This window comes from Hyperolius riggenbachi, chromosome 7 (assembly GCF_040937935.1).
Source record: "Hyperolius riggenbachi isolate aHypRig1 chromosome 7, aHypRig1.pri, whole genome shotgun sequence".
NCBI lineage: Eukaryota > Metazoa > Chordata > Amphibia > Anura > Hyperoliidae > Hyperolius > Hyperolius riggenbachi.
Genome location: NC_090652.1, coordinates 21,977,668 through 22,001,089, shown reverse-complemented (window position 1 = coordinate 22,001,089; position 23,422 = coordinate 21,977,668). Strand labels below are relative to the sequence as shown.

General features: G+C 46.6%; 1 protein-coding gene across 10 annotated transcripts in view; it reads left to right on the top strand.

The window, feature by feature from the left end:
* Positions 1–23,422, top strand: part of LOC137524126 (zinc finger protein 567-like) — a 342,122-nt gene that overhangs the window by 179,528 nt on the left and 139,172 nt on the right. Inside the window, exons 1-2 of one of the 10 annotated variants that reach the window (XM_068243669.1) lie at positions 6,018–6,840; positions 8,388–8,488. The exons of 8 other annotated variants lie outside the window; for them this stretch is intronic. In XM_068243669.1, coding sequence (XP_068099770.1) covers positions 8,393–8,488 — 96 coding nt within the window. In that variant the 5' untranslated portion in view covers positions 6,018–6,840; positions 8,388–8,392. Of the gene's footprint in view, positions 1–6,017; positions 6,841–8,387; positions 8,489–23,422 lie in introns of those variants that run through there. One more of the 10 variants, XM_068243668.1, reaches the window with a different exon arrangement.

Here is a 23,422-nt window from a genome sequence, read left to right as displayed (position 1 = left end):
ATAGATGATATACATGGCATGGCAGGGGCTGCTGTACATAGATGATATACATGGCATGGGAGGGGCTGCTGTACATAGATGATATACATGGCATGGGAGGGACTGCTGTACAAGAAAGGGGAACCACAACATACTTGGGGGGGCAAAAAAAGAAACTATAAATCCAGCCTTGGTTGCAAAATCTGACTAAAGTTGCATTTATTTTCATCACGACAGCAGTAAATCGGAAAATTGTTTACTTACTTTCCGTAATTTTCCTTTCCTGGATCAAACGATGGCGGCATACCTATGGGTATAGGCTCCGCCCCCGAACCCTGATAGGACAGCTCACTAATAAAACCTTTGAACCCACCCCCTCAAGCCATTCTGGTGAAAATCAGTCCTCGAATGGACAAGAGGGAGGGATTCGTATGCCGCCATCGTTTGATCCAGGAAAGGAAAATTACGGAAGGTAAGTAAACAATTTTCCGATTTCCTGGACCAAACATGGCGGCATACCTATGGGATATAACAAATCACACAAGAGGGAGGGACTAAAGCAAAATACAAAATTTATTTATACTGCAAGCACTGCTTTCCCAAAGTCAACCGTAGTTAGAGAAGCAGGATCAACATGATAATGATGCATGAAAGTATGTACAGATGACCAACTGGCCGCTTTACAAATTGATTCAACCGATACTTTCGAAAAACACGCCCAGGAGGCAGACATACCCCTGGTCGAATGAGCATGCACTTCATTCGGTACTGGCAAACCCTTTAAGGCATAACATTTTTTAATGATCTTAACCAACCAGGAGGAAATAGTTCTTGCTGACACCTCTCTACCTTTCCTAGGCCCCTGGTAATTTATAAATAGGTGATCTGAATTCCTGAAAGATGCAGAGGCATCCAGGAAGGCTCTAATAGATTGGCCTACGTCCAAAGGGTGACATATCCCTTCTGAAATGAAATTGGGCAAAACCAACTCTTGATTGACATGAAAAGACGATGACACTTTGGGGATAAACTGCAGTACAGGCCTAATGACCACTCTGTCTGGGAAAAACTCTAATAAGTTGCTTGAACAGCCCAAGGCTTGTAGATCCGAGACCCTCTTTCCAGAAGCTATTGCCGTCAGGAAGACTGTTTTTAATAACAGATTTTCCAAAGAGACATTTTCCAATGGATAGAATGGAGGTGATGAGAGAGCCTCTAGCACTAAAGACAGGTCCCATTTGGGGAAGAACGGTTTCCTTGGAGGTCTCATCTTGAATACCGCTTGAATGAACTGTATCACTAAAGAATGTGTTGCCCAACGATTTCCCGTTAGCGCTGACAGTGCTGACACCTGGACTTTTATCACTGATACACTTAGCCCCTTTTCCACTCCTGATTGCAGAAAGTCTAGTATGTGCTGCACCTCTGGAGTTAAGACGCTAAACCCTTTTTCAAAGGCGAAAGCTGTAAACTTTTCCCAGATCCTATAATAGGTCGAGTTGGTAGAAGTCTTTCTTGCCTTCAGAAGTGTGTCCACCACTCCGATAGAGCAGCCTAGGCCTAAATACCTCTTCCTTTCAGCTTCCATGCCGTTAAACTCAGCTTGTCTACCCCTGGGTGGAGTAGATTCCCCTGTGACAAGAGGTTGTGAGATGATGGTAGTGTCATCGGCTCCTCCACACTCATCAGTAGTGCCAGGGCAAACCATGGTCTCCTCGGCCAGTATGGCAGAATAGCGATGATCATGCAAGACTCCTTGTAAAGTCTTTGGAGGAATCTGGGAATTAGAGGGAAGGGTGGAAATGCATAACCCAGGGTGAAGTTCCACCTCTGCACCAGACAATCTATCCCTGCCGCCGCTGCATGATGCCAGCGTGAGAAGAACCGCTCCACTTTCCTGTTCTGAAATGATGCCCAAAGGTCTATTTGAGGTTCTCCCCATTTCCTGGTTATTTGGAGGAACACCTTCATGTCCAGTGACCATTCGTGGGGATCCATGAAACGTCTGCTCAGGCGATCTGCTAAGACATTCTTCTCCCCTGGAAGATAAGATGCGGACAGGTTGGCAATATTTTTCTGTGCCCATAGCATCAGACGTTCCGTTTCCCTCAGCAGGGAAAAGCTTCTTGTTCCTCCTTGTCTCCTGATGTGTGCTACTGCCGTTATATTGTCTATTTGCAATAACACCGATTTCCCGTAGATCAGGTGCCGAAAGGCTTTTAGAGCTAGGAAAGCCGCTCTGAGTTCCAGGAGATTCGAGGGCACACCTATTTGTCTTGAATCCCATCTGTTCTGACACTGGAATTCTCCACAATGGGCTCCGTAACCGTCCAAACTTGCATCTGTCGTGACTATTATTGGAACTTCCGGCTGTATCTGAAGACTGTTTATCAGATTCACTCTCTTGGTCCACCACAGAAGTGATCTCCTTACTTCCGCTGACAACCTGAATTGCTGGAGAAGAGACGTCTTGTTCCACTTTTTCAGGAAGAAGTACTGGAACTCCCTCAAGTGCCAATGAGCCCACTTTACCATTGGGATCGTGGAGGATAGTGTTCCCAACAAACTCAAGCACTCTCTTGCCGACAAGTGGGATGCTGACAATGCTCTGAATACCTTCTGCTGAATTAATGCCTGCTTCTGATCTGGTAGACACACTTGGTTCCTGAGGGTTAGGAATCTCGCCCCCAGAAATATCATGTCCTGAGAGGGTATCAGCTGACTTTTCCTGAAGTTGATTATCCATCCTAGGGACTGTAGGAATTCCAGCAGCCGCTTCTGATGTAGGACCAATTTCTCCTTGCTCTGGTGTAACAACAGAATATCGTCCAGATAGTGATATACTTGTAAGCCCTGGATTCTCATCCATGCTATTGCGGGTAGGAGGATCTTTGTAAATGTCCTTGGAGCTGTTGACAGCCCGAAAGGTAGACATCTGAACTGGTAATGTTCTCCTTCTACACAGAACCTGAGGAACCTCTGGTAATCTTCTCTTTTTGGTATGTGCAGGTAGACATCTGAAAGATCTATAGTGGACATCCAGTCGCCTATGGCCACCATCGGTATAATGGACTGGAGAGATTCCATCTTGAAGTGCCTGGTCTTTATATAGTTGTTCAGAAACTTTAAGTCTAGGACTGGTCTCCATCCTCCTGATGCCTTTGGAACCAGAAAAAGAGGTGAGTAAATTCCAGCGAAGCGTTCCCGGGATGGGACTGGAATAATCGCCTGCTCCTTCCTCAGGGATTGAACGTATTCCCTTAGAGAAGATGACTTGTTTCTTCCTGGAGGCATTTTTGTGGACACAAACTTGTTCTGTGGAGGCCTTCTGTTGAATTTCCAGCAGTGTCCTCTCCTTAGTGTCCTTATTACCCAAGGATCTTTGATACTTTCCACCCAAGACCTCCAGAAGAGCTGAAGCCTGGCCCCTACTGGATGACCCTGAGTGGGCGTCCCATCAAAACCGCTTCTGGCCTTGCTGGGAATCAGAGGAGATCTTAGACTTGTTTCCCTTCAGGAAGGAAGACTGGGTACCCTTCCAATTTCTTCCAAATTGCCTTCCTGGCCTGTATGATTTTGATTGTTGGTATCTATTAGAGAAGCTTCTCCTAGAAGCCGGCTGTCTAGGTCTTTGTCTCTTATCCTGAGGGATCAGGCCCGACTTTCCCCCTGTCACTTTGGCAATCGCCGAGTCCATCTGAGGCCCAAAGAGATGAGTTCCGTCAAATGGAATCTTGCACCAATTTGACTTAGAAGCTTGATCGGCTGCCCATGGCTTTAACCATAAAGCCCTCTTAGTCGTGATGTTCCATAACATTGCTCTTGCCGATGCTCTAATCACATCAATGGCAGCCTCACCCATAAAATCTCCAGATAACTTCAACTCATCTAGGGCCTTTATTATCTCCTGTTTGTCTGTGCCGTTGTTCAGAGCCGTCTCGATGTTTTCTACCCACACTTTCGTGGCTTTTGCTAGTGATGTTAGAGCCACCGCCGGCCTACAGGCTGCACCTGCCGCCAGGAAGGCCTTCTTGATGTCTACATCCATCTTTCTTTCAAGTGGATCCTTGAAGGCTATGGCGTTCTCCAATGGCAGAGTCACATGCTTCGCCAGACGTGCGACTGATGCATCCACGATGGGGGCTGACTCAAACAACTTCAAGTCTTCCTGTCCCAACGGATATAGCTTTGCGAATCTATTGTTTAAGGAAGGTTTCTGCTCCACTTTGTTCCATTCATTCAAAACCACATCCTTTATGACCTTCATTAAAGGAAAAACTTGCGGTTTCTGATCTAAGTGTGGATAATATTTATCCGGTTCTTGTGACGCATCATCTTCCTCCCGCCAATCTATTGCCGACTTTATTGCTGTAAGAAATGCTGGAACAAGAGAAAAATCGAAACCAACAGGAGGTGCATCTGTCTGGGGAGCTACATCTGTTACCAGACCCTGAACAGCTGCAGAGGAGCCTGGAAGCTGGGAGGCCATATTTTGAAAGGTTTCCTGGACCGCCTGCTGAATATAGGCTAGTACTTGCTGGTTATCAGACTCCTTTTCTCGCCCTAATTCCAGAAAACAAGCCTCACAGACTTTCTTATCTGGTAATGCTGGCTTTGTACATGACCAACATTCCGCTTGCCCAGGCCTCTGAAACGGAGGAACTCCGTCTGACTCAGGAGAAATAGTCCATAGTCTGCGCGGCCCTCTTGGGGACCTGTAACCATAATAGTCCCTTTGAGGATCATGTCTGTAAGCATAATAGGAAGGGGAACGTCTCCTCCTATCCTGTCTGTGAACAGATCTGGACCTGGACCTTCTGGATTGACGCCTGGGAGATGTTCTCCTTGCATCCCCATAACGTCTCCTGGGACTTCTGCTACGGGACCGGCTCCTATGATGATAGTCCCTTGAGGATCCCCTTCTAGATGCAGACTTGTCTCTCCTTTCATATGAGTCTCTCTTTTTTGAAGTAGACTTATGCTCTCTTTCTTTGGATCTTGGGCGGGCATTCGACTTGATAGAAGAGGACCGCTGCTCCTGTTCTCTCTGAGCGCTTCCTCCTTCCCCTGGACTATGGAGACATAAGAATAAGATATGTTCCACTCAGAAACTATCCGTTCCATTTAGGACGGAAAAATAAGGCACTCTTTTAAACCAGGGGAACCCTGTGCAGGGGAAATAAATACACCCTAGGTGAGGAGAACAGAGAAAGCTGCATTTAGCAGCTTGTTACCTGTCCACAACCACCTCCTCCTCCATCTCCACTACTTGCCCAGTAGCTTCCATCTCTGTTTAAGAGAGATAAGCATAGGCTATAACTTTAAGCACACCACATATCAGTATGACAATGCCCTTTACAGATTGATTCAATCATCTGGCTATCGCCTCATACCTGGTCCAGAAGCAGATCTTTCCTGTCAATGCTCCACGTGGCCCGGATCCCGTCCAGTGACCGTTGCCTGGCCGCAAACAAGTGGTCCCAGCGCAAAGAAACGCTACCCACCGCTGCAGATGCCGGCAAACACAGCCATCCATGCTCCTTTTAATTTCCGGGTGACGTCATGACGCTGTACGCGTACCCCCCGGCCAATCAGCGCTGTCGCCCAAGTTCTCGCGATACGCGAGACCTCCTCTTCCTCTCTATCTTCATGCGCCTGGTCAATAGAGACAGCGGCGCAATGGCGGCAGCGGCGGCGTGGACCTGGGAGAAAGTCTCCAGCTATGTGGGGAGAGAGGGTGCTCCTATGTCCTATTTAAGGACTTCGAGCAGCACAATACTGGAGAGGCGGAACCCGCACGGCACCCCTGCACAGGTAATATTAACAAAGTACCTAAATGGAAAAGGAAAAAAACGTAAATAATAAAAGAAAAAAAAATATAGTGAACATGTCCGTTCGAGGACAGAAAAAAAGAATGGCTTGAGGGGGTGGGTTCAAAGGTTTTATTAGTGAGCTGTTCTATCAGGGTTCGGGGGCGGAGCCTATACCCATAGGTATGCCGCCATGTTTGGTCCAGGAAATCCTGACATGACAGCCGTGGATGAGACGAGGAAGTGCAGCCAATAGCTCTGCTGGAAGAAGCAGCACATGGCAAAGCAATCAGCCCTCAGCCACAGCCACAGCTACAGCTGCTGATCACACAGACATCTCCAGAAGTCTCGCGAGACTGTCACAGGGCAATAGGAAGAAAAAAACATCCTCCCCACAATCCCCTGCGCCACCGCCAGAGGGGGTAGGTTGGGGGAAAGTTAGGGGGACCTATTTGTAGCACTTTTTAAAACGTACACCTAATAATTTAGGACACATTTTATTGTAGTTTTACATTTTATTTGATTCTTTTGGGGACGTTTTTTTTTGTCAGTTTCAGCCCACTTACTGCCAGTGAGTCAGGTACTGATGTCCCCTCTATGCACAATATTCATGTTATTGTGTTTATAGTTTATTGTGCTCTGTAATATAAATACACAGCAATCTAATCATAACATACAGGGTATAGCACGTGATGCTGCTGCTAGCAATCTCTGGCACTAGAGCACGAGCTGCACACCTCAGCAGCGGCGGCCATTTTGCTGAAGCCCAGCATTCCCAGCCATAGAGAGGAGGCCACACCCCCAGCTTACTCTTGCTCTGGACAATGTGTATCCCCCCAGCCATGTGAGAAGCCCCCCTGCAGCCAGGTGTGTGAATGCTGAGTGGGAAGAGGAGGAGAGGAATGAGCTGTGTGTTTGGGGGACCCTCACATGGTGTAGAGACCCCCTTTGTGAATCAGCTGTTCCTCCAGACTTTGCAGCAGCTCTGCCTGTGTCCCCTCTCTGCTGGAGGTGCTGCCTGTGTCTGCTGCCAGCTGCCATCATCACCCTAGTAAGTGTGACATTTATATTACTTTGTTTGTGTGTGCATGCGCTCCTGTGCTCACTGTTTGTGTAATTGTGTGTGTGTATATGCGCGCCTGTGCTCACTGTTTGCGTGTGTATGTATATAGTGTGTGTACAGTGTAATATTGTGCAATTCAATACTATTATTTATTGTATTTATAAAGCACCAACATATTACGCAGCGCTGCACAATAGATAAAAGGGTTAACATACAAGGGAGGATGTACAAGTAGCTCACAACAAAACAAGATCATGCAAAATGTCTTTGATAACAGTAGCTCAATGTCATTGGTCTGTACTGAAGCATCATCTTTTGTACTTGATTGGTCCAATATCAAGCTGCATATCATTTGCAGCAACATTAGCATCAGCTCAGAAACTGGGTGGGGGGTGATTAATGTTCGATTAAAAGTGCGGTTAAACGGTCGGTAATTGGTTGGTAATATGTATGGAAATAAAGCTTTTTTGATCACTGTAGGGCAGCCCATATGCTTGTCACACATTACACAGAGACGTCCCAGGATAGCCTGTCACATTTAAAGTGGGACTTCAACTCTTGCGCAGGACAGAGGGAAAACATATAGAAATGTACCCTGTATGTATTTAGAGAGTTTAGCCTGTCTAATTCCCCCTCATCTGTGAATAATCACAACTGTAATTTGAACTCTCAGCTGTGCCAGCTGGCTGCCTCTGCAGAGCAGCTAATTTGTAAACACAGGATGTTCATCCTATTTCTGCTTCCATTAAAGCAGGAAGTACACACACAGGAGCTTTATTGCAGGGTTTGTATCAGCTGTAACAAATACATGTTTTTGTTTAAAGGTTATTATGCTGCCCTCTATAGGTGATAAATAAAATCCTTATTTATCGCCACTTATCCGCACATTTATTCAATTAAGAATTTCAAAGTGGAGGGGATTAAGTCACTTTTTACCGCACATTTACTGCATGCGGAAAATTAAGGAGATAAACCTTGGAGAATTACACAATGGTGATCTTCTGGATGATAATTTGCACATACTATTTTACCGCATGCGGTAAGACATTGTGAATAGAGCCCATTATGACATCAGCAGCAGTTACACCTTACTTCTGTATATATTACTGACCCAACAATAAACAAAGGTTTATAATGACATTGTGGAGCCGCCCCCTTTAGCGATTGGCTAATGCAGCTGAATAGCAGTGTTGGTAACCACACAGGTGTCAGGCAGTGCAGTTACTATAGGAAACTGCTGCATGTAACGGATAGTGAGCAGCTGTCCTCAGCTCAGACGTACATACAGTGAGGGGAAAAAGTATTTGATCCCCTGCTGATTTTGCTATGTTGCCCCCTGAGCATGAAATGACCAGTTTTTAATTGTAATGGTGAGTTTATTGTTGCTGGAGAGACAGAATACCAACTAAAGATTCCTCAAAATCCAGCACCCTGAAGTCAGAGTTTGATGTGCATTGTAATGAGTGAATCTACTTTCCATCCTTATATAGTCCTACAGGCCAGATAATCCTCAGTCTATTCTCTCCCCTGTGTAGGTCACATGTCCATATCAATGCGGATGGATGAGGACCAGAGTCACATGACTGAGAGGATAGTAATACTCAGCCTGGAGATCATCTGCCTGCTGACTGGAGAGGTGAGGAGGATTCTGGGGAAGCAGACTGGAGAAGTGAGGAGGATTCTGGGAGGGCTGACTGGAGAGGTGAGGAGGATTCTGGAAGGGGTTGACTGGAGAGGTAAGGAGGATTCTGGGAGAGCTGAATGGAGAGGTAAAGAGGATTATGGGAGGGCAGACTGGAGAGGTGAGGAGGATTCTGGGAGAGCTGATTAGAGAGGAGTATTCTGGGAGGACTGACTGGAGAGGTGAGGAGTATTCTTGGAGGGATAACCGGAGAGGTGAGGAGGATTCTGGGAAAGTTGACTGGAGAGGTGAGGAGAATTCAGAGAGGGCTGACTGGAGAGGTGAGGAGGATTCTGGGAGGGCTGACTGGAGAGGTGAGGAGGATTCTGGGAGGGCTAACTGGAGAGTTGAGGAGGATTCTGGGAGGACTGACTGGAGAGGTGAGGAGGATTCTGGGAGGGCTGACTGGAGAGGTGAGGAGGATTCTGGGAGGACTGACTGGAGAGGTGAGGAGGATTCTGTGAGAGCTGACTGGAGAGGTGAGGAGGATTTTGGGAGAGCTGACTGGAGAGGTGAGGAGGATTCTGGGAGAGCTGACTGGAGAGGTGAGGAGGATTCTGGGAGGGCTGACTGGAGAGGTGTGGAGGATTCTGGGAGGGCTGATTGGAGAGGTGAGGAGGATTCTGGGAGGGCTGACTGGAGAGGTGAGGAGGATTCTGGGAGAACTGACTGGAGAGGTGAGAAGGATTCTGGGAGAGCTGACTGGAGAGGTGAGGAGGATTCTGGGAGGTCTGACTGGAGAGGTGAGGAGGATTCTGGGATGGCTGACTGGAGGGGTGAGGAGGGCAACTGAAGTGATATGGAGGCTGCCATAATTATTACCTTTTATTTCCTTAAACAATACCAGTTGTCTGGCTATCCTGCTGATCCTCTGCCTCTAAAACTTTTAGCCATAGACCCTGAACAAACATGCAGCAGATCAGATGTTTCTGACATTATTGTCAGATCTGATAAGATTAGTTGCATGCTTGTTTCTGGTGTTATGCTGGGCATACACGGACCGTTTCTGCGGCTCGATTAGCCGCCGAATCGACTCCCGCCGCGTCCCCGCGCGCGCCTGGATCGGTTCCCGCTCCTCCCCGCGGGCGTTTTCTGCTATTGTCCGCCCGCGAGTATCGATCCCGCGGGCAATCGGACCTGTCGGAAATTATCAATCGAGCCATCAGTGGCTCGATTGGTAAGAAAAATCTATCCGTGTATGCCCAGCATTAATCAGACACTACTGCAGACAAATAGATCAGCAGGACTGTCGGACAACTGGTATTGTTTAAAAGGAAATAAATATGGCAGCCTCCATATAACTCTCACTTTAGTAGCCCTTTAAAGCAGTCATGTTTAGTACTTTATAGCTTATTGAAGTAAAATAAAATTTATAACAAAATGACCGCCTAAAATCCATTTTGACACACTCCTTTTGCTTTATACATTTCTATACATTTACTCTTTTTTTTCACATTTTCATGGGTTTTGGGATGTGCTGATGGGAATGATTTGTGCTGTCTTATAAATAAGAGATGGCAACATGTTAATCTCATAAATGTAACCTTGCCAAGTTAATCCCATAAGGCCTCTTTCACAACAGGATGTTGTGTTTTGATGCAACGTTAACGCAATGCCCCCACAAAAGTCGCAGCGCAACTTAATGCCCCGTTACCGTCGCATACAGTAGAGCATACAGGCAATGATAAGTATGCTTCCAAGTCCCTACTGAGCATGTGCAAACAGTCTAACACAGCTAATAACGTGTATAACGCACTGCAGGCAGTACTTTCACTTAACGTGCAGCGTTAGTCACCAACGCAACGTGTGCACTGTGAACAGGGCAGTGATTTTTCATTGCAGTGAGTTATTCTGCGTTAAATGTTGTTGTTGTTTTTTTTCATATAATTTATTTTTTTTCCAATGAAGAAGAAAAATTACAATCCACTCACTTGTTACACATTTAGGCTTCTTGCACACTGCACGCGATTCCGATTCAGATTCCGCTTTTTAATCAGTTTTTACATCCGATTCTGATTTGCAGTTTGCTCCTTGCACACTGCAAATCGGAATCTGAATCGGATGTAAAAACTGATTAAAAAGCGGAATCTGAATCGGAATCGTGTGCAGTGTGCAAGAGGCCTTACGTTCATTTTTACAGAAAAGAAAAAAGAATAAAACAAAAACCTAATCCCTATTCCCATCCTCCTCCCGTGTCCACAGACATATTCCTTATCACGTCAATATCTCATTATAAACAATTTCATTATATCTATTCCCTTCTCTCCCATAATCCTCCTTACACCCCTCCAAGAGCTCCTCCTCCTACATCTCCATCATATCCCCATATTCCTTTGTGCCCTGAAATTCACTCCATTTCTCCCACTTATCATTAAACCCTTCTAACTTATCTTGCTGTAATGCAATTTGATTCTCCACCCCCTTCACCATATTTACTCTACCGACCCAATCTTTAAGGGAAGGAGAACTCTGGTATCTCCAGTTAACCGGAATCAAACTCTAAAGGCCCGTACACACGCCGTACTAAAGGCAACGACGGGTCTGTCGTCGCCTCCCGCTGGGCGGGCGTTCCAGCAACAGTTTGGCGTGTGTACAGTCTGTCTGCAGACTGATAAGGCTGTTTCTGAGCGATTCCGCTGATAAGAAATTACCCTTTTTCTCTTTCCTGCTCTCAGAAGCCATTTTCTGGAATTTCTTATCAGTGAGGGTCACACTGTAGTCACTTCCTGTCTGAGTCAGGACTGAGTCAGCCACTTACATACCTGATATTTAACTCTTTCAGGCAGAGAAAGAAAAAAAGAAACACAGCATAGTTATTAGTGTGATAGGCACTGTACATACACATGTCTATCTCATCATGTCATATATCACTTCGGGTATCCTTTAACCACTTAAAGCGGATCCGAGATGAAAAACTAACTGTAACAAGTAACTTGTCTATATATCTTATCTAAAGTTTACAAACACAGAACATTTATATCGCGCTTTTCTCCTGGCGGACTCAAAGCACCAAGTTTAGATGGTTTACACAGCAAATCTAGCTGAAAACAGCTTTAATAGAATATGATTATGTCTTCCAGTTATACAATGACAGCAGCAATGTTGGTTGTAAACATTACACAGAGGCAGGCTTATCTGTATCTTGAGCAAAACAACATAATCCCCCTCCTCCCTCCTCCCCTCTGCCTCTGAAATCAATAGCTAGTAACACCTCCCCCTCCTCCTGCCCAGACTGAGCTCCCATGAGCCCTTGCTACTGCCAAGGCTCTCTGAAAACCTGTGTGCGTGGCTTATTTAGTTTATAGGGCATTAGAGTATTAAAACAAAAAAGTATTTGACTTGAGGAATGCCCAATAAACAATAGGAAAGGAACACAATTATGCAATGAGTAAAAGTTCACCTCGGATCCACTTTAAGCCCACAGGGTTGAGATTTTTTTGCATCTGAGCAACTTTCACCTCCCATTCATTTGCCAATAACTTTATCACTACTCATCACAATGAATTGATCTATATCTTGTTTTTTCCGCCACCAATTAGGCTTTCTTTGGGTGATACATTTTGCTGAGAATTAATTTATTTGAAATCCATTTTAACAGGAATATTAAGAAAGAAATGGAAAAAAATCATTATTTCTCAGCTTTTGGCCATTATAGTTTGAAATTAATACACGCTACCAGAATTAAAACCCATGTACTTTATTTGCCCATTTGTCCCGCTTATTACACCATTTAAATTATGTCCCTATCACAATGTATGGTGCCGATATTTTATTTGGAAACAAAGGTGCATTTTTTCAATTTACGTCCACAACTATTTAAAAGCCCATAATTTAATAAATTATATTGATATACTCCTTTGACATGCATATTTAAAAAGTTCAGACCCTTAGGTAACTATTTATGGTTTTTTTTAATTATTATTATTGTAATTTTTTTTTTATTTGGGTATTTTTTAATGTGGGAGGTAAACAGCTAATTTTAAATGTAAAAAAAGTATTCATTTAATAGAAAGTGGTTGTGGGTGTAGTTTTACTATTTGGCCACAAGATGGCCACAGTCAAAAAGTCCTTGGAGCGATCGATCTCGCTCCCAGGAAGCCAATCGCTCCCAGGAACAAGAATGAAGACCAGGAACTTTTTGAACTCAGAAAAACCACAGCGTCTAAAGAGACGCTGTCGGCTTTTCTCCGGGGGCTTCGATCGGTGAAAGGGATCTATAATCCCTTTTATTGATCGCTGGGCTAACGGTCGGCGGCGGGAACACGCACGGGAGCCCCCATGGGAGCGCGCGCGGCCCGTGGGAGTGCACGTAGCCTAACTGGATGGGAATTTTGGTCCAGTTAGGCTTAAGTGGTTAAGAACAGTGGACAAATGATTGTCCGATAATAATATGGGTCAGTGCTTTTGCAAGAGAAACCTAAGGTCTGACCACTGATTGTTAAAATTGGAAATAAAGCGTATCCCTTTTTTCAGATTGATTGGTCTTGGAATGTAACATTTCCATTCTATCAGAGTTCTCGGCCCTTTGAAACGCCCGGGATATTACCTTTTTTGGATAGCCTCGTTCGCCAAGACGACTTGTTAGGTCACCAGACTGTTGAAGAAAATCCTCAAAGTCAAAACAGTTTCTCCTTCAATGCAAAAACTGGCCAATCGGCAAATTATGCTTCTGGTCCTCTTTATGAAAACTCTGTAAGTGTAGGAGACTGTTTGTTGCAGTCGGTTTTCGATAGAGATTCGAATGTATGCAATTGTCAGAACCCATAGTAAGTTGAAGGTCAAGGCTCTCAACCTGTGAATCTGAGATGTCAGAGTTTAGATGGATGTTCAACAAATTCTTGTTCAATTCATCTATAAAATCCTGACATAATTATTTTGGTCCATCCCTGTAACGATTGGTGTAACACAGAGAGGATCTGATTACTGGTGATCTGCAGTATCACCGAGAATGCAGATATATACCCGATTATTGATGATCTGCAGTATCACCGATAATCAGATATATCTCTAACCTCTGGACACCTGAGTGATGAGAGTGTTTTGGTGCAACAGAAATACTTTGAGGATCGCACCTGAATGTCAGGTGCTAAAGCAATAAGGAGTATTGCAGCAAGTTCCTTCCGTTGGTCTGAACTCCCCGCAGGGAGGAGTCAGGCCGGGTGTAGGAAGGACAAAACGTGAGTGACACCAATGAGGGACTGTGAACTATCTCTCAACAGGAGAGATAGTTCTCGAGGTCGGGCAGGCCAGGTCGTTAACACACGGACAGATAAAGTACAGAGACAGAAGACGGGTAGAGAATCCAGAGACTAGCCAAGTTCAGCAACAGAGTAACAGAATGACAAAGTACAAAATCAGAGATCAGAGGAATGGTCAGGGAAGCAGAAGGTCATAACAAATAAACAACAATTCCTAGACTAAGGTGTGAGTTCCGTGGTCATCAACACCTTGGAAACTGGTCTAGATAATAACACAGATGATAACAGAATTTCCTAGACTAAGGTGTGAGCTCCGTGGTCATCAACACCTTGGAAACTGGTCTAGACAATAACACAGATTATAACAGAATTTCCTAGACTAAGGTGTGAGTTCCGTGGTCATCAACACCTTGGAAACTGGTCTAAAGTAACACAGATACTGACAAGGCCTGAGTGCTACCACGTAGTGATCGCAACGCCAGACACCAGAGGAATGACCAGCACCCAGTTTATATACACCAGCGCTCTCCAGCGCCTCCCCTAAGTGCTGGACCAATGAAAACTGAAAGAATTGTCAGCTGACCGGCCTGGTCAGCTGACACCCCTCTGACTGCTATAAATGCTCTGCTTCTCCGCGTGCGCACGCGTCATTCTGAACCTGTGTGGACTATCAGTCCCAGCCACACCAGACCTGTGTTGTACTGCCTCTGCTGTTTTGAATGCGGAATCCGCCGCACCGCTGTCTGAGCGTGCGGCGTTTTCTCCGCGTTCAGCAGTACAGACAGGAGTAGGCCTATGCGTGCAAACCGCCGCGTCGGACGCGGAATCCGCCGCCCTGTTCTCTGGGCATGCGGCGGTTTCTCCGCGTTTCGTCAGGCCAGTAAATGCAGGTTCCTGCGCGCAAGCCGTCATGTTGAACGCGGAATCAGCCGCCTTACTCTGAGTACTTGCGGCGGCTTTTCTGCGTTTTCTCACAGTACCCCCACCCCCCCCCCCCCTGAGGAGTGGACTCCGGACAACTCCTACCCGGTTTCTCAGGATACACACACATGGACTGCTGGTTTAAGCAGGGACACATGAAAAGATCTTACACCACGCATGCTGGCAGGAAGATCGATGGCATAAGTAACATTGTTGATCTTCCTGGTCACAGGAAAAGGGCCCACAAACCTGGGACCTAACTTGGGCGAGGGTTGTTTCAGGGTTAAATGACGTGTGGAGACCCAGACCAGGTCTCCTGGTCGGAACTTCCACTCCAAGGACCGTCTTTTGTCAGCTTGACCTTTCTGACTTTGAAAAGCCTTCCCCAAATTACTTTTTACGATACCCCAAATGGTTTTAAATTATTTTTGCCAAGCCTCCAGAGCTGGAAACTGAGTGGAAGATACTGGTAATGGGGAGAACTTAGGCAACTTTCCGGTTACCACCTGAAATGGAGAAAATCCAGAGGAAGAGCTTTTCAAATTATTGTGCGCAAATTCTGCATATGGCAAGAACTTGACCCAATCATTTTGCGCATCCGCAACATAACACCTTAAAAACTGTTCCAGCGACTGATTAACCCTCTCCGTCTGACCATTAGTCTGTGGGTGGTAGCCCGACGAAAATGACAGTTCCATGCCCATTTGATGACAAAATGCCCTCCAAAATCTGGAAACAAATTGGACTCCCCGATCTGACACTATGTTTTCCGGAATGCCATGCAGTCGGAAAACGTGGATGATGAAAAGGTCGGCCAACTCCTGGGCCGAGGGGAGTCCTTTCAAGGGCACAAAATGGGCCATTTTACTGAAACGGTCGACTACCACCCAAATGACCGACATGCCTTCTGACCTCGGAAGTTCACCCACAAAATCCATGGACAAATGGGTCCACGGTTCACTCGGGGTGGGCAAAGGCTGCAACGTTCCCACAGGTGCCAGACGGGAGGGTTTGCTTTTAGCACACACTGCACATTCTCTAACATACTCCTTGCAGTCTGTTGCCAGAGAAGGCCACCAAGCACACCTAGCAACCAAGTCTTGTGTTCTGGAAGCCCCCGGATGCCCAGCATTCTTGTGCGAGTGGAACAATTGCAAAATCTGGAGGCGAAATGGCAGTGGTATAAACATAACCCCTTCAGGCTTCCCCTCAGGGACATCCTGCTGGAATGGACTTAAAATCTCCGTCCAGTCTTTCCAGGTTTCAGTGACTCCCAGCACGACTCTCTGTGGGACAATGGTCTCTGGGTCTGAGGGCTGTGCTGTCTCCGGCTCAAAACATCTGGACAAGGCATCCGCCTTAATGTTTTTACTACCCGGAGTATACGTAATTACAAATCTAAATCTCGAGAAAAACAGTGACCACCGGGCCTGTCGGGGACTCAATCTCTTAGCCCCCTCAATGTATTCCAAATTTTTGTGATCAGTGTAAACTGTAATCGTATGTTCTGCTCCTTCCAGCCAATGACGCCATTCCTCAAAGGCCAATTTAATGGCCAGGAGCTCCCTGTTGCCTATATCGTAGTTTTTTTCTGCTGGGGAAAACCTCCGAGAAAAATAGGCACACAGGTGTAACCTTCCCTGCAGCCCAGAGCATTGAGACAGCACAGCCCCTACCCCAACTTCAGAGGCGTCAACCTCCACAAAAAATGGATAAGAGGTGTCTACGTGTCTCAAAATGGGTGCTGAGCAAAACAGTTCTTTCAAAGTGGAGAAAGCAGCTAGGGCTTCGGGGGACCAGTGGTTAGTATCTGCCCCTTTCTTTGTGAGACTGGTGAGGGGTGCTACAACTGTGGAGTACCCCTTTATGAACCTTCTATAGTAATTAGCAAACCCTAAAAATCTCTGAAGGGATTTGAGTCCTACTGGTTGGGGCCATTCCAAGACAGCAGAGACTTTGGCGGGATCCATAGAAAGGCCCGAGGTGGAAATTATATATCCCAGAAAAGCGACAGATGTCACCTCAAAAATACATTTCTCCAATTTGGCATAAAGTCTGTTTTGTTTAAGCCTGTGCAGCACGAATTTGACATGAGACCTGTGCTCAGAGAGGTTGTCTGAAAAGATTAGTATATCATCCAGGTAAATTAAGACAAATTTACCCAACACCTCTCTGAAAACTTCATTGATGAGTTCCTGAAAGACGGCCGGGGGCGTTACACAACCCGAAGGGCATCACCAGGTACTCGTAATGCCCGTCGGGTGTGTTAAAGGCCGTCTTTCATTCATCGCCCTCTCTGATCCGCACCAGGTTGTATGCACCCCTCAAATCCAATTTCGAAAAAATCTTAGCATTGGTGACTTGGGTGAATAAATCGTCTATTAAAGGTAACGGATAACGATTTTTAACTGTGATCTTATTCAGTCCCCGGTAATCAATGCATGGCCGAAGGCCTCCGTCTTTCTTTTTTACAAAAAAGAAACCTGCTCCGGCAGGCGACCGGGAAGGGCGAATGAATCCCTTAGCTAAGTTTTCACGGATGTATTCTTGCATGGCCAGCTTTTCTGGCCCAGACAAATTGTAGAGATGACCTCTAGGGGGCATACAACCTGATCGGAGATCAATGGGGCAATCGAAAGGGCGATGTGGAGGTAGTTTATCGGCAGCTTTGGGACAAAACACGTCCGAAAACTCAGCATATTGTTTCGGAACTCCCTCCACATGAATCCTGGTCTGGCCTAAGGTCACCTTCACTAAACAATGACGAAAACAATGGGCTGACCAGCTCGTTAGCTGACCAGTGGCCCAATTTATCTGAGGGGAGTGAAGGTGTAACCACGGCATGCAGAGGATGACTGTGGAGGTTGTCATGCGCAACACAAAAAACTGCAATTTCTCTCTATGCAGCACCCCTATAGTGACTTCCACCTTTGGTGTCTGGGACAGAGGATGGTTACGCTGCAGGAGTGAATCATCCACTGCCGTAACCTGGAGGGGTGGTTTTACCAGGGTGAGCGGAATACCCAATTTCTTTGCAAATTCGTAATCCATAAAATTAGCCGCTGAGCCTGAATCAATGAAGGCCTCAGAGATTTCAGATTTATCATCCCATGTAATCATACAAGGAAGAAGTAACCGTTTATCCTCTAGGGGTAAGAGCTGTACGCCTAGGGTATTACCCCCAACTACTCCTAGGCAATAGCGTTTCCCGACTTCTTAGGGCAATTTCGCACTCTATGACCCCCTCTGCACAATAAAGACACAATTGCTCAGAAATCCTGCGTCTCCGCTCCACTTGAGACAGTCTTGACCGACCAATCTGCATTGGCTCGGGTGGAGGTGAAACGGGAGGAGCTGGAGGCACAGCGTAGGACACCATTTTAACATTGTTCCTACCCCGGGTCTGCCTTTGATAGCGTAATCTGCGATCAATCCTGATGGCCGATGAAATGGCCTCATCGACGGTTTTAGGTTCAGGCTGACTTAACATAAGGTCTGAGACCTCATCTGATAATCCTGATAAGAAACAGTCTAAAAGGGCATAGGTGTCCCACCTGGCTGAAACTGACCACCTCCTAAATTCGGCAGCATACTCCTCGACCGGACTCTTGCCTTGACGCAACAACTTGAGCTTCTGCTCAGAAGTCGAGGCAATGTCTGGATCGTCGTAAATTACTGCCATAGCCTTAAAAAATTCATCTACGAAGGTCAAAGCTAAATCTCCGGTGGGCAGACTGTATGCCCAGGTCTGAGAATCACCTGATAACAAAGTCTTAATAAATGTGACCCTTTGGGTCATGGTTCCTGAAGATCTAGGTCTCAACTCAAAATATGATAACACTCTACTCCTAAAATTTCGAAAGTCAGATCTGTGACCAGAAAATTTTTCAGGTACAGGCATACGTATGTCTGTGCTAGGAGGTAATCGCACCTCATCCACACCCGTCTGAAGGGTTCGTAAAGAACCGGACAAAGCGTCAATCATCGCCTTGTGATTACCAAGCACTTGGTTGATGGTATCCACCGAAATGGTAAGTGTGCCCAGACGGTCAGTGTGTGCGTCCATTTGCATTTTTGGTCTGGCGTTCTGTAACGATCGGTGTAACACAGAGAGGATCTGATTACCGGTGATCTGCAGTATCACCGAGAATGCAGATATATACCCGATTATTGATGATCTGCAGTATCACCGATAATCAGATATATCTCTAACCTCAGGACACCTGAGTGATGAGAGTGTTTTGGTGCAACAGAAATACTTTGAGGATCGCACCTGAATGTCAGGTGCTAACGCAATAAGGAGTATTGCAGCAAGTTCCTTCCGTTGGTCTGAACTCCCCGCAGGGAGGAGTCAGGCCGGGTGTAGGAAGGACAGAACGTGAGTGACACCAATGAGGGAGTGTCACTGACAGATCTGTGAACTATCTCTCAACAGGAGAGATAGTTCTCGAGGTCGGGCAGGCCAGGTCGTTAACACACGGACAGATAAAGTACAGAGACAGAAGACGGGTAGAGAATCCAGAGACTAGCCAAGTTCAGCAACAGAGTAACAGAATGACAAGGTACAAAATCAGAGATCAGAGGAATGGTCAGGGAAGCAGAAGGTCATAACAAATAAACAACAATTCCTAGACTAAGGTGTGAGTTCCGTGGTCATCAACACCTTGGAAACTGGTCTAGACAATAACACAGATTATAACAGAATTTCCTAGACTAAGGTGTGAGTTCCGTGGTCATCAACACCTTGGAAACTGGTCTAAAGTAACACAGATACTGACAGGGTCTGAGTGCTACCACGTAGTGATCGCAACGCCAGACACCAGAGGAATGACCAGCACCCAGTATATATACACCAGCGCTCTCCAGCGCCTCCCCTAAGTGCTGGACCAATGAAAACTGAAAGAATTGTCAGCTGACCGGCCTGGTCAGCTGACACCCCTCTGACTGCTATAAATGCTTTGCTTCTCCGCGTGCGCACGCGTCATTCTGAACCTGTGTGGACTATCAGTCCCAGCCACACCAGACCTGTGTTGTACTGCCTCTGCTGTTTTGAATGTGGAATCCGCCGCACCGCTGTCTGAGCGTGCGGCGTTTTCTCCGCGTTCAGCAGTACAGACAGGAGTAGGCCTATGCGTGCAAACCGCCGCGTCGGACGCGGAATCCGCCGCCCTGTTCTCTGGGCATGCGGCGGTTTCTCCGCGTTCCGTCAGGCCAGTAAATGCAGGTTCCTGCGCGCAAGCCGTCATGTTGAACGCGGAATCAGCCGCCTTACTCTGAGTACTTGCGGCGGCTTTTCTGCGTTTTCTCACATTACCCCCCCCCCCCCCCCCCTGAGGAGTGGCCTCCGGACAACTCCTACCCGGTTTCTCAGGATACACACACATGGACTGCTGGTTTAAGCAGGGACACATGAAAAGATCTTACACCACGCATGCTGGCAGGAAGATCAATGGCATAAGTAACATTGTTGATCTTCCTGGTCACAGGAAAAGGGCCCACAAACCTGGGACCTAACTTGGGCGAGGGTTGTTTCAGGGTTAAATGACGTGTGGAGACCCAGACCAGGTCTCCTGGTCGGAACTTCCACTCCAAGGACCGTCTTTTGTCAGCTTGACCTTTCTGACTTTGAAAAGCCTTCCCCAAATTACTTTTTACGATACCCCAAATGGTTTTAAATTATTTTTGCCAAGCCTCCAGAGCTGGAAACTGAGTGGAAGCTACTGGTAATGGGGAGAACTTAGGCAACTTTCCGGTTACCACCTGAAATGGAGAAAATCCAGAGGAAGAGCTTTTCAAATTATTGTGCGCAAATTCTGCATATGGCAAGAACTTGACCCAATCATTTTGCGCATCCGCAACATAACACCTTAAAAACTGTTCCAGCGACTGATTAACCCTCTCCGTCTGACCATTAGTCTGTGGGTGGTAGCCCGACGAAAATGACAGTTCCATGCCCATTTGATGACAAAATGCCCTCCAAAATCTGGAAACAAATTGGACTCCCCGATCTGACACTGTTTTCCGGAATGCCATGCAGTCGGAAAACGTGGATGATGAAAAGATCGGCCAACTCCTGGGCCGAGGGGAGTCCTTTCAAGGGCACAAAATGGGCCATTTTACTGAAACGGTCGACTACCACCCAAATGACCGACATGCCTTCTGACCTCGGAAGTTCACCCACAAAATCCATGGACAAATGGGTCCACGGTTCACTCGGGGTGGGCAAAGGCTGCAACGTTCCCACAGGTGCCAGACGGGAGGGTTTGCTTTTAGCACACACTGCACATTCTCTAACATACTCCTTGCAGTCTGTTGCCAGAGAAGGCCACCAAGCACACCTAGCAACCAAGTCTTGTGTTCTGGAGGCCCCTGGATGCCCAGCATTCTTGTGTGAGTGGAACATCTGCAAAATCTGGAGGCGAAATGGCAGTGGTATAAACATAACCCCTTCAGGCTTCCCCTCAGGGACATCCTGCTGGAATGGACTTAAAATCTCCGTCCAGTCTTTCCAGGTTTCAGTGACTCCCAGCACGACTCTCTGTGGGACAATGGTCTCTGGGTCTGAGGGCTGTGCTGTCTCCGGCTCAAAACATCTGGACAAGGCATCCGCCTTAATGTTTTTACTACCCGGAGTATACGTAATTACAAATCTAAATCTCGAGAAAAACAGTGACCACCGGGCCTGTCGGGGACTCAATCTCTTAGCCCCCTCAATGTATTCCAAATTTTTGTGATCAGTGTAAACTGTAATCGTATGTTCTGCTCCTTCCAGCCAATGACGCCATTCCTCAAAGGCCAATTTAATGGCCAGGAGCTCCCTGTTGCCTATATCGTAGTTTTTTTCTGCTGGGGAAAACCTCCGAGAAAAATAGGCACACAGGTGTAACCTTCCCTGCAGCCCAGAGCATTGAGACAGCACAGCCCCTACCCCAACTTCAGAGGCGTCAACCTCCACAATAAATGGATAAGAGGTGTCTACGTGTCTCAAAATGGGTGCTGAGCAAAACAGTTCTTTCAAAGTGGAGAAAGCAGCTAGGGCTTCGGGGGACCAGTGGTTAGTATCTGCCCCTTTCTTTGTGAGACTGGTGAGGGGTGCTACAACTGTGGAGTACCCCTTTATGAACCTTCTATAGTAATTAGCAAACCCTAAAAATCTCTGAAGGGATTTGAGTCCTACTGGTTGGGGCCATTCCAAGACAGCAGAGACTTTGGCGGGATCCATAGAAAGGCCCGAGGTGGAAATTATATATCCCAGAAAAGCGACAGATGTCACCTCAAAAATACATTTCTCCAATTTGGCATAAAGTCTGTTTTGTCTAAGCCTGTGCAGCACGAATTTGACATGAGCTCTGTGCTCAGAGAGGTTGTCTGAAAAGATTAGTATATCATCCAGGTAAATTAAGACAAATTTACCCAACACCTCTCTGAAAACTTCATTGATGAGTTCCTGAAAGACGGCCGGGGGCGTTACACAACCCGAAGGGCATCACCAGGTACTCGTAATGCCCGTCGGGTGTGTTAAAGGCCGTCTTCCATTCATCGCCCTCTCTGATCCGCACCAGGTTGTATGCACCCCTCAAATCCAATTTCTAAAAAATCTTAGCATTGGTGACTTGGGTGAATAAATCGTCTATTAAAGGTAACGGATAACGATTTTTAACTGTGATCTTATTCAGTCCCCGGTAATCAATGCATGGCCGAAGGCCTCCGTCTTTCTTTTTTACAAAAAAGAAACCTGCTCCGGCAGGCGACCGGGAAGGGCGAATGAATCCCTTAGCTAAGTTTTCACGGATGTATTCTTGCATGGCCAGCTTTTCTGGCCCAGACAAATTGTAGAGATGACCTCTAGGGGGCATACAACCTGATCGGAGATCAATGGGGCAATCGAAAGGGCGATGTGGAGGTAGTTTATCGGCAGCTTTGGGACAAAACACGTCCGAAAACTCAGCATATTGTTTCGGAACTCCCTCCACATGAATCCTGGTCTTGCCTAAGGTCACCTTCACTAAACAATGACGAAAACAATGGGCTGACCAGCTCGTTAGCTGACCAGTGGCCCAATTTATCTGAGGGGAGTGAAGGTGTAACCACGGCATGCCGAGGATGACTGTGGAGGTTGTCATGCGCAACACAAAAAACTGCAATTTCTCTCTATGCAGCACCCCTATAGTGACTTCCACCTTTGGTGTCTGGGACAGAGGATGGTTACGCTGCAGGGGTGAATCATCCACTGCCGTAACCTGGAGGGGTGGTTTTACCAGGGTGAGCGGAATACCCAATTTCTTTGCAAATTCGTAATCCATAAAATTAGCCGCTGAGCCTGAATCAATGAAGGCCTCAGAGATTTCAGATTTATCATCCCATGTAATCATACAAGGAAGAAGTAACCGTTTATCCTCTAGGGGTAAGAGCTGTACGCCTAGGGTATTACCCCCAACTACTCCTAGGCAATAGCGTTTCCCGACTTCTTAGGGCAATTTCGCACTCTATGACCCCCCTCTGCACAATAAAGACACAATTGCTCAGAAATCCTGCGTCTCCGCTCCACTTGAGACAGTCTTGACCGACCAATCTGCATTGGCTCGGGTGGAGGTGAAACGGGAGGAGCTGGAGTCACAGGAGGCACAGCGTAGGACACCATTTTAACATTGTTCCTACCCCGGGTCTGCCTTTGATAGCGTAATCTGCGATCAATCCTGATGGCCGATGAAATGGCCTCATCGACGGTTTTAGGTTCAGGCTGACTTAACATAAGGTCTGAGACCTCATC